Consider the following 11,012-nt stretch of genomic DNA (forward strand, 5'->3'; position numbering starts at 1 on the left):
AAAGAGAGTATACGCATGCGCAATCACAATTTGAGCGTTATTTCAGCCGAGATATGAGTGTAATGAGATACGTTCACACGAAAACATAAAAAAGTAATACTAGGGTACAGACACATGCTTGATCCCTTCTTGCGGCTCTGATATCTCTGTCAGTAACACAAACAAACATTGGTAACATAAACCGAAAGCCTCTGATATCAGCAATACTTTTCTACAAGGTAGCACAAAACGACAGAACACCAGTAACCCCACGGCTCGGACAAGTCAGCGGGGTTTTGAATACAGATATTAATTTTGGTTTCTGTTACAAATATACTGCAATCCGATTTAAAAACTTTTTACACAGATCATGCCTCTGATTAGATTACTGAAACAAATCAATAAAAATATCTGCAACAGAGACACAAAGTGAAATCGAATTATGTCTATTCCTTAACACTTGAATGATAGAATGCCTATGGCATATGTCAATTGTCGTTGAAATCTAAACTTCTCAGTCTTACCCACACTGAAAGATGTTAAAAATGTGAAAGAGTCCACACATGAGGTCAAACATCAACAAATTTAATAGTTTAGTTTTTATAGTGTGTGGGGAGAGCAGCGATATAATAATAATAATAATGATAATAATAATAATAATAATAATAATAATAATAATAATAATAATAATAATAATAATAATAATAAATCAGATTTATGAAGCGCCTTTTAAAGATAGAAAGAAAGATGCTGTACAAACAGATAAAAGTACATAACAATAAAAAGAAAAGCAGAAAAAAGAGAGATTATATTGATGGGGGTCAGGTCTTCAACGCTGTCTTGAAGGGCTTGGTTTTAAGTTGGATTTTGAAGGAGAGGAGTGAGTCTGCGTGTCTGATGTACAGTGGAAGGGAGTTTTGGAGAGTTGGGCCAGCAGTTGAGAAGGCTCTGTCGCCAACAGTGTGGTGCATGGTTCTGGAGAATGGGGTCAGGAGGTTGGTGTCCAATGATCTGTGTTGGCTGATGGTGATAAGACTTTCTCTCTCTCTCACACACACACACACACACACACACACACACACACACACACACACACACACACACACACGCACTAGACACACACACACACACACACACACACACACACACACACACACACACACACACACACACACACACACACACACACAGGCAGATTCATTCAAAGTTCTCTCTTTGGAGTCGAACAGTTCCCAGAGTAAGATGGGACTTCAGAAACAAACATGACTGGAAAACAACCTAAAGTTTGTGCTCAGCTTTCTTTAAGGTTTCTCTCTCACAATCAAATGACTGATCACAAAATGTGAAAAGGCTTATGGTAATAATAATAACAATAATAATAATAATAATAATAATAATAATAATAATAATAATAATAATAATAATAATAGCAACAACGACAATAATAATTTAAGCTCTTCTGAGTGAAACATCTCCTGACTTTCCTAACACCACAGAACATCAGACAAAATTTCTTCAGAAACCTAATCTGTGAGGTCAAAAGACTTGGAGCGCCCCCTGCTGACTGTCTGCAGTATTTCCCAATAGCTCTGCCTCCTCCATGTTAATAATAGAATCCAACTTCAGCTTACATAAATGTTTGTCAAACGTGGTTTCTGTACAGAACTTGTACTGTAATAAATTCCTTTCTTACTCTTCTGAGCTAAAGACAGAACTTCAGTTTGCCTCTCTCCTCTTTCCAGCTGGTTCCATGTGCTTTGTGTCCCACTGTTTAAAAAGGAACCCCCCCATTGTGCTCTGAGATCTTTGTGTCACTGTACATCGCTGGCCTTTGTAGCTCGGAGCACAATACCAGTTTCAGACAGACCGGCCCAATATGTGTGGTCAGCCTATTCTCCCCCAGCAGGCTTACCTCCATCATCTCAACCAGGGTTTAAGAATAAAGATAGCCATGCTCGCTGCATGGAGGAGGGCATGGTGTAAGGACTTGTTCTGCAAACATCCGGGTTACACTCAGGTGAGTTTAATATACTTCATACTGCTTTAAAACACTAATTTATCTGACTGTGTTTGATCAGAAAAAGACACGTCTTCAGTCTTCAGAGTAAACTACAGGTTAAACTGTAGGAGTCAAATTTATTCAGAGTGTAGCTGGGGTTCACAGGCCACTTCTTTATTTAGGGTCAATGAATCTGAAAAAAAAAAACTGAAAAATTCCTATCAAATTTTTCCCTTTCTGCTGGTGTTTGTAAGCTCTGTAAATTGAACTCTTCTTTTATGATCTGTGAGAATAATTAGCAGAAAAGTTCTTTAAACTCTGACCGAAGCAGGTCCAGTTCGTCAAACCAAAGCAGTATTTTCTTCAAGGTTCAGTCACCCACACACTGCGGTCTGAGGGTTTAAAACCATATTTATACCTAACTGACACTCTGTGACTGTCTGACACCTACGGTGGATATTTGGAAGAGAGTCCTGATCTATGAACGGGGTCTGATCGGATCCTCTGTCTGGGACTTAGGGCAGACCTGATCATCATGGGTAGATGTCCAGAGTGGGCTCAGGTCACGACTCGAATATCATCCTGTGTTCAGTTAAAGATATTAAAATGATGTCTCCAATCTGGTGACAGATCAGGATTCTCCTTTTAACACGGCACCCCCTACTGATGAACAAAGGACATGCAGCTCTCTGTGTCTGCAGTCAGAACATATGTTGGACATGCCCAGGTGATGCCTTCCTGCCCTGAAGGCTGAATGTCTGACTTTATTAACACTGGACTGGTCCGGTCTACCTGGTACTGTGGCTGAAGGACACACAGAGTCTCTGTGGTTTTACTCAGGTCCTGGTTCCTCCTGATGAGTCTCATCCTCTGCCTCGAGGACGTTCTTAGTTCTTAGTGCGCCGAAGAAGCCTTCAAGTTCCCCTCTGTTCTCTTTTTGGTAACCTTGATTGGTCTCTTTTTGTTCTCTAGGTGAGGCGATGGGAGACTGGTCCATTCTGGGTCGCTTCCTGTCAGAGGTCCAGAACCACTCCACAGTGATCGGGAAGATCTGGCTTACCATGCTGCTTATTTTCCGTATCCTGCTGGTGGCGCTGGTGGGTGATGCTGTGTACAGCGATGAACAGTCCAAGTTCACCTGTAACACCAAGCAGCCTGGCTGTAACAATGTCTGCTATGACACCTTTGCCCCTGTGTCTCACCTGAGGTTCTGGGTCTTCCAGATCGTCCTGGTCTCAACGCCGTCCATCTTCTACATAGTCTTCGTCCTGCACAAGATCACCAAAGATGAGAAGCTGGGTGGGCAGAGGCCTCAGGTGTTCGCTCAGACACCATCCAGACCCAGATGTGGACTCATGAAGACAGAGGGGCCAGAGCCTCTGAGGGTGGACGTAGCTCTATCCTGTCCCCACTTTAGGGAGGACTGGGAGTCCAGAGATAGGGAAGAGACTCAGAGTCATCAGGAGGAGGACTACAGGCGAGTAGGAGAGGACCCCACCTATCAGTCAAATCAGATCCTGCTCATCTACATCCTACACGTACTGCTGCGGTCCATCATGGAGCTCACCTTCTTGATAGGTCAGTACTTCCTGTTTGGGTTTGAGGTGCCTCACCTGTACCGCTGTGAGACCTACCCCTGTCCCACGCGCACAGACTGCTTTGTGTCCCGGGCCACAGAGAAGACCATCTTCCTGAACTTCATGTTCAGCATCAGTCTGGGCTGCTTCCTGCTCAACATGGCTGAGCTGCACTACCTGGGCTGGGTCTACATCTTCAGACTCCTGTGCTCAGCCTGCTCAACATGCTGCGGTCAGAGCAGAGACACCGTCAGACTGTACCCACACCACAACTCCCTGCTGCTGCAGCTCAGACCCTCCCTGAGGGGTCAGCTGGTCCTGCAGAGTCCTGCAACCAGGGTCCCCAAGAGGCCAGACCATCTTCTCTCACACAGCCCTGCCATCCCCTTTGAGACCAACTCAACAGTGGAGTGCTCGTCTAAAAGAAGTCCAGACGGCAGGGACAAGGTCAAGGTGAAGGCCAACATGGCCTGTGTGCAGACTAGGAAGTAGTGGCTGTGAGAGGTCAGACCTGCGAGACAGCAGAGTGAGACTACTCAGTGACGTCACTTATCACTGTTACCTCCGTGTCTTCATCCTCACAGCAATTTGACCAGTTCAGGCATTGTTTTTGTCTTTAAGTTACCTGAAATGACACTTTTCTGAACCTTTTAAGTAAATGTGACTCAGATTAAGTATGATGAGTCAGAAACAGCTGCACCATCAGTCCACATTTACAGACTGACCCCACAGGGCATCTGAGGTGAGATCAAACCAGCATCCTCTGACGTGAAGACTTAAAATGTGTGTGTTTTGCCCTCGAGTGAAACAGAATCCCAGAACTCAGACATCCTGAGTAAACTGGTCCAGTCTTTATTCCTCACAGTGGATCAGTCAGAGGGCTTAATTTGTTCATCACATGTTTTCTTTTAATACTGAGCTGATGTCCTGAAAGCTTCTTTAGATGCTATGACCTTGTCAATCCTGCAGGGGGAGATCAATGCTCACAATCACTTTGGGAGAGGTTCAGGGTTTACTTTCATTTCACAAAGTCATCTGAGTCTGAGTAATCTCTTTAAAAAGAGAATGTGTGACACATGAATTCATTACCATAGTGCGATCAGTTATTCTAACAAAATAACACGAATCATTTCGATAACATGTTTTGAAAAGGAGTTAAAGAGAAAACCTTTTGATGACATTACTGTCACTGAAGTGAAATGCAAGTTATTTATTTAGTGTAATAAAATCCAACTGAAAGCTGTTTTTAGTGCTCTCTTCTTTCTCTTCAAAGAGCTGTAAAAAATGTTAGCACCTCTGAATTTAATTCAGTAAACTTTTCCTTAAATCTGCCTTTGCCAAAGAGAAATTACTCCTTCAGGTCAGTGAAGGCAAACAGACAGACCGAGTACACATCAGAAAGTCTCTGAGGAAACAGATCTGATTGCCAGTGACTCAAAAACATAAAAACAGGATCACGGTTCCAAACGTTTATTAACCATAGTTTCTGTGTCGAACAGGGTTCAGATTAAACTCATGTTCACAGATAGTTACACAAATCAGATCTGATAAATAAATATCTTCTCTCATCCTTGCTTATGCTCTTCAACACCAAGGTCCATTTCAAAATCTGCTGTCACTGCAGTGCATTGTGGGAGTTTACACATCAGTGAATTCAGTCCAAGAAACACGCAGCTCCAGTTTAGAGTCACAGTATTAGCCAAGATCCTGATTGTCATGTCAGGACTCCATGACCCACCCTGTAAGAATCAAGCCACTTATCACGTGACCTTCCATCTGCAGGACTACTGTGTATGCATCGGTGTGTGTCTCAGTGCGTGTTAGGGTGTGAGTTGAGTTGTGACGTCTCCTCGCTGTCCAGAGCTTTCTGCTGTTCAGCCAGCATCTCACTCAGGTTCAGGTTTCTGGGCTCAGCTGCCACCTGCAGGATAGGAGCAGAACTGTGAGCACCTCTTCAAATATGCCAGGTTTACAGGATCAGAGAGATTTATGTAAGAACATGTTTCATTTTAAAAAAGGACAGCAGATAAACTTTACTTAGAATTTAACACATTTGTGATGATCAGTCTGGAGCTTATCCTGGACGTGTGAATTCTATCAGGTTCACTGAGAAGTTGTTTGGTGACAACAGTCAGAAAACCATGATCCTTGACATTTTTATTTCTTATTTTAGCTAAAAAAACTGAAGATGTTCAGTTCACAGTCAGAGAGGAAAGGAACACAATCTAGAGAACTTGTGATGAAAGTATGGAAATAAAAAGGACTTCATGAGCAGCCTGCAGCCAGATGATGGTTCTTATTTAGCTCTGTTGATTAGCTAGCAGCTGAAGTGTTCACTTTGACTCACCGGAGGGTCTCCTCTGCGTCTGAGCATGACGCCATCTGCAAGTAACGCCTTTGCTGTCTCCTCAAACAGAGCCGAGTCTTCCAACTCACCACGGCTCTGTAACTCTGAGTACTTATCTACAAACCTGAAGACAAACAGAGAACATTGGAGACACTGCAGGTTAAAACAACAAGAGCAGATGGATCCATGAGTTTAAATTGTTTGCCTTGATTTAAATAAAACCTACCTCTGACATGTAGAAACAAAGCTTGACTTGGACAAATCGTATGGTCGACCAGGAAGGTACTGCTCGTAGAACTTTCTGGAATGAGACAGAAATTGTTTCTAAACATAAACTCAGAGAAAATTTCTAGTGTCAAGAGCCCCTGCCTGAGATATTCCTGACCACTCACACCCCCCTCACAGCTTGATGTCTTCTTTGAGGGATGGCAGGGTCTCTTGAGGCTGGACATAGCATAAGACTGTGGTTGTCACAGTCTGACTGATCCGTTAGTTAAACTCAAAGAGATGTTTAAATTCAGTTTATATATTCTCTCATTGTTTCCCCCTGAGTGCAAGTATGTGTGCTCAGTCTCTGCAGTGGCTCAGTTATTTTGCAACAGGCAGACAGAGACGTATGGTTTTAACATTTAAGAGAACTCTGAAATGTGTCACTGAGGGAATCACATCTATTTACATGTTCAGAGGAGAAACTGTGTCTTACGCTCTGATTACATCCTCTTTATAGAAGATCTCTGGGACAGTTTCATGTTTCTTGGCCCATGGTTTTTGCACTGGCTTCACGTAGAGCGGCTCTCTCTTTGGAGGGAAGGCTTTATAGACATCAAACCAGACAGGTTTCTCTGACGGCTTCATGACTCCAGAGCGCAGCAGATCTCGAACCCTGAAATCACACCAAGCGTTAGACACGTCAGAGATCTATGGACAAAGCACTGAACAAGGAGAGGACGGATACAGAAACTTTGGTTTACCATCAAACCCAAATGAAAATTGTACGTTTAAATGTTCTGCTCTCAAACCTTCCGGATCAGATGGAGGTTTATACCTCTGAAGTTGAGTTAAGCTTTTGGAAGTTTCCTATTAGTGACTGTTTGAACTTAGATTACTTGAAAAAGTTCTGTGTTTACTGTCTGTTCATGTTAAAATCATGTTAACGTCATGACGTCATGTAATAAAGCTGACTCTTCCATGCAAGACTACTAAACTCTAGCTTCTCGTGTTATTTAAACATTTCACTACAAACTCATTAAAATAATTCAGAGGAATTAAATTTAGCTTTTATAGACAACACTGTGGTAGCTATCAAATGAGTTTTTTTTTACTGGCACAGACTCCTAAAGAGTGGCCACAAAACGTTACTATGTTAACAGTTAGCTGACAGAGCTAACACAAGCTAACGTAATTTAAGCCGTAAGAGCTAACAGAAGCTGACGGACAGCTAGCCATCAAAGCTAACAAAACCTACTGACAAGTTAGCCGCCTAAGCTAACAGGCAAACCGACAGCTAGCCACCAGGGCTAATAGAAGCTAAATGAAAGTTAGCCATCCGAGCTAATAGAAGCTAACGGATAGGATCGGAGTAAAGGTTGTCTCTTACCGGGTAAACACGGTCCCAAACCGCTCCAACCTGCTGCCAGCCATCACTCTGCTCTGACAGCCCGCAGTGACAACAACAGTATCAGATTAAAAAGATTTTAAAGGGTTGTGATGATTTTTAAGGTTTTATGTTGACACATCCATGTGAGACTCTGCAACATCCACTGAGGGCGTTCTTCTTCTACGCGTCAAAGGCGGCAGACTGCCCTCTACTGACAGGTCAGTTTTCTTCTTCTTGTCTTGACCTTGTTAGTGTTGTTGTGTTCAAAAGAGCAGTACCGCCCTCTGCTCATAAGACAGTTTTACGGTAACAACTGCTCAGCCTAATCTACAGTAAAGTCTGAGTAAGTCTGAGTCAGTCCTTTCCTCAGGGTAAAATCTAACTCCTCTACACTGATGTCAGCGTGGTTCAGGAACTTTTTAGCTCCACCTAGAACCATTTTTATTATTCACAAGGGATGAGAAATGAAAAATAATACATTGATACCAATGCCATTTTAGGTTCTGCTTATCCAACTCCTTGTTGATTCCCTTATCATTTTCTCCTGTTAATTTTCTGTGTACAGAAAGCAGGCTTTACAGGCTGTCAACAACATTTAACTGAGTTTATAAGGGAACACATATGAAAGTGGTCATTTTATCTGTGTATCTCTGGAAAAAAAATCAATAAAATGAGTAAAATCTTTGCATAAGAGATAAGGTCTGGCTGCTTCAGCATAATGTAAGAATTTACAAGGGAATCGTTAAGCAAATGCTCATGATTTTGATAGATCTAACCATGTCTAATCAATTCTTTCCAGGAACCAGTTATTCACTGTGTAAACATTTATTATGGTCTGTCTCAGCATAGTGAACCTTTTCTTCTCCTCACAGTTATTTCCATTTAATTTGTTTCCTTCTCTACGTGTGTTGTGTGATCTCCTCTCCTCATGTCTATGGTGGATTAGTTGTTTCTCTTTTCAAACACACACACACACACACACACACACACACACACACACACACACACACACACACACACACACACACACACACACACACACACACACACACAGACTTATACACATAGTTTAAATCCATTCTTACCAAATTAGAAAAGAGTGGATTTGTTAAATCCGTCAGCAGCGTAGAAACCTTTAAATTCTTCATAAATACTCTGGGGAATGTAAAACATGCAGCTCCGTCTTATTCCAGCATGCTGAACACTAGTTTTCTCCAAGCAGCTTTCTCAGATTGCTCGTTTGTTGGTGACTTTAGAGTAAATAAAACTAACAACCAGAGTCCAGTTTATTTAGTTTCTTATATTAAAACATTATCCTAAACCTATTTAATCCCACTGGCAACAATTGTTACCTTACTGTTTTTTTTATTTGACTTTGGGTAAATAACTGAAGTTTCAAAATAAAGTATATGAAATACTACTACTACTACTACTACTACTACTACTACTACTACTACTAATAATAATAATAATAATAGTAATATTAATAATAATAACATATAAGAATATGAAAAAATAACTCATACATTATGTGCTAGGGAGATGTAATGAATAAAATATGCGCACTGTTTTTGTAGAGAGAAATTTGAGATTTAACGGGTAAATACGGGAAAATATTTTTCTTTTAAATCTTGAAATAAGACCTTTTTCTAGACTTGTCTGGTGAATGTGGCTAAGATTGAGTCTAATAAGACAGTTTTAATAAACAGAAGACCTGAACACTTGATTAGAGTTCAGTCTTAGCGGCGTGATGTGACTCACCAATGGATCCAGTGAGAGGTGGAGAGGAGTTTGATTCTGCTGCAGCATCACAGACTGACTGAAGAGAACATGAAGCACAGACAACAGGTGACTGTTTCATTAGACTGTCTCCACCTGTCTGCCTCAAAGAGCTGCTTTATGTCCCTGAACATATAGTCATCCTCTATACTTCTGCAGTGATTGACCTCACAGCAGGTCAGGTGTTATAACCACACACTGACAGTAACTCTGCAGCATTAGAGGGAAACCTGTTGAATAACATGCTTATATGATGCACAGCAGCAGGCCTGATGGAGCTCTCAGAGTCAGAGTGAGGAACCTGCAGCTTCAGAGCATCTCAGTTCATCTGTGCTCCATGTTTAATGTCTGACTAAAGTCACGGTGTTAGGAGACACTGTGGTGAGTGTTTGTCCTCCTGAAGGTCAGAGCTCAGAGGTCAGCAGATGGACATCTCTGTCAGAGTGTGTGTGTGTGTGGTCGTGGACTGAGCCCTGCAGCTCATGTGATCAGGATCAGCTGCATGTCAGAGGACTGGCTCACCAACAAGCTGAGTGTGGTCTACTTCCTGCTGATTGATCTGTGCACCTGAGCCCAACATTCTGTGAATTTAACTTCTGATGTTAACCTGCACAGTGTGTCTCTGCTGAGAAGGGCTGAAGCTTAAATCTTCCTCTCTCTCTTTTTCCCTTTGACCTCCTCACACATGGAGCACATTGTTCCGTCTTTCTTTTCCCTGAGCTGCAGTGATTTCAGGAGGTCTCCTCCATGACTGACTGGTTTAAACTCTGACATTAGTCTGACTTTGGTGAGACTTTGGGTCAGAGAGGTGGTCTCTGAGTCCTCATCACTTTCCTTGGCCTCCTGTTCCTGCTGCAGAGAGTAAAGAAGAGGATAGAAAGAGTCAGGAAGGATCCTCTGGGGGAACTCTGAGAGTTTAAACAGTTATAAAACCAACGAGCTGATCCTGAGATCATAAAAGCACTCGAGAAAGAGCTGAGGGCTGTCATAAAGGTTTCACTGACCGGGCAACAGAGCAGGAATTCTTACAAACACACGCACACACACACACACACACACACACACACACACACACACACACACACACACACACACACACACACACACACACACACACACACACACACACACACACACACACACACACACACACGCACTGTGTTTCATGGACTTCAGATCTGTGTGTGTGAGAGAGGGAGAAAAAGACAGAGCGGCTTATTGCTGTGGGGAGAAAGTGAACTTTAAACTCTCCCTGTCAGCTGACTGCAGTTTAAACTCTGGTACTGTACGGTTCAACAGTATGTTACACACATGGGGAGGGGACACACACACACCCTGCCTCTTATATATCTTTTATTTCCTGCTCCGACCTGCTGAAGTTCACCTGCACATTAATAATAATAATAATGTGAGATCTGCGCAGAGCTCTGAGTCGGTTTTAGTCATCAGGTGGCTTTTCAGGTTGGTCCACAGACAGAGACGTGGAGCACAGAGTCAGGCAGGCTGGTAAGGCCAGGTTCAGTTCAGGAATGTCAGCACGTAACAGGGTGGTGTAGAGAGAGCGACGAGGAGGGAGGGAGGGAGGCCGACAGGAGGGACAAAGAGCAGAGAGAGAGAGTCATAAATGCAATAATTACAGCTCAGGCAGAAATTTCAGTCTCCTGGTTCAGCAGGCTGCCTGTAGCTAACAACACAGCTGTCAGTCTGAAGGAACACACTCAGGGAAACACACAC

At 42.6% G+C, this 11,012-nt stretch overlaps 2 protein-coding genes across 2 annotated transcripts; one reads left to right on the plus strand and one right to left on the minus strand.

Moving 5' to 3' along the window:
* Positions 1–2,958: 2,958 nt before the first annotated feature.
* Positions 2,959–4,047, plus strand: LOC141797907 (gap junction delta-2 protein-like). Its single transcript, XM_074679599.1, has one exon. It carries the CDS (start codon positions 2,959–2,961, stop codon positions 4,045–4,047), a length of 1,089 nt encoding a protein of 362 aa, XP_074535700.1.
* Positions 4,048–4,990: 943 nt separating this feature from the next.
* Positions 4,991–7,714, minus strand: mrps23 (mitochondrial ribosomal protein S23). Its single transcript, XM_074679600.1, has 5 exons — positions 7,500–7,714; positions 6,606–6,785; positions 6,129–6,203; positions 5,903–6,026; positions 4,991–5,476 (listed from the first exon to the last, which is right to left on the minus strand). The coding sequence occupies exons 1-5, from the start codon at positions 7,541–7,543 to the stop codon at positions 5,366–5,368; spliced, it is 534 nt and encodes a 177-aa protein (XP_074535701.1). The 5' UTR covers positions 7,544–7,714; the 3' UTR covers positions 4,991–5,365.
* Positions 7,715–11,012: the final 3,298 nt, after the last annotated feature.

Source organism: Halichoeres trimaculatus, unplaced genomic scaffold, assembly GCF_033239565.1.
Source record: "Halichoeres trimaculatus isolate MK-OKI-2021-1 unplaced genomic scaffold, fHalTri1.1 fHalTri1_scaffold_9, whole genome shotgun sequence".
Classification (NCBI taxonomy): Eukaryota; Metazoa; Chordata; class Actinopteri; order Labriformes; family Labridae; genus Halichoeres; species Halichoeres trimaculatus.

Bases quoted from the DNA above. Each gene is read 5' to 3' on its own strand.
- LOC141797907 (XM_074679599.1), top strand. From the start codon at position 2,959: ATGGGAGACTGGTCCATTCTGGGTCGCTTCCTGTCAGAGGTCCAGAAC.
- mrps23 (XM_074679600.1), bottom strand. From the start codon at position 7,543: ATGGCTGGCAGCAGGTTGGAGCGGTTTGGGACCGTGTTTACCCG. The intron at 6,786-7,499 runs GTAAGAGACAAC...GTGTGATTTCAG, and splicing joins TTTGGGACCGTGTTTACCCG to GGTTCGAGATCTGCTGCGCT. The intron at 6,204-6,605 runs GTAAGACACAGT...GTCTCATTCCAG, and splicing joins AAAGAGGATGTAATCAGAGC to AAAGTTCTACGAGCAGTACC.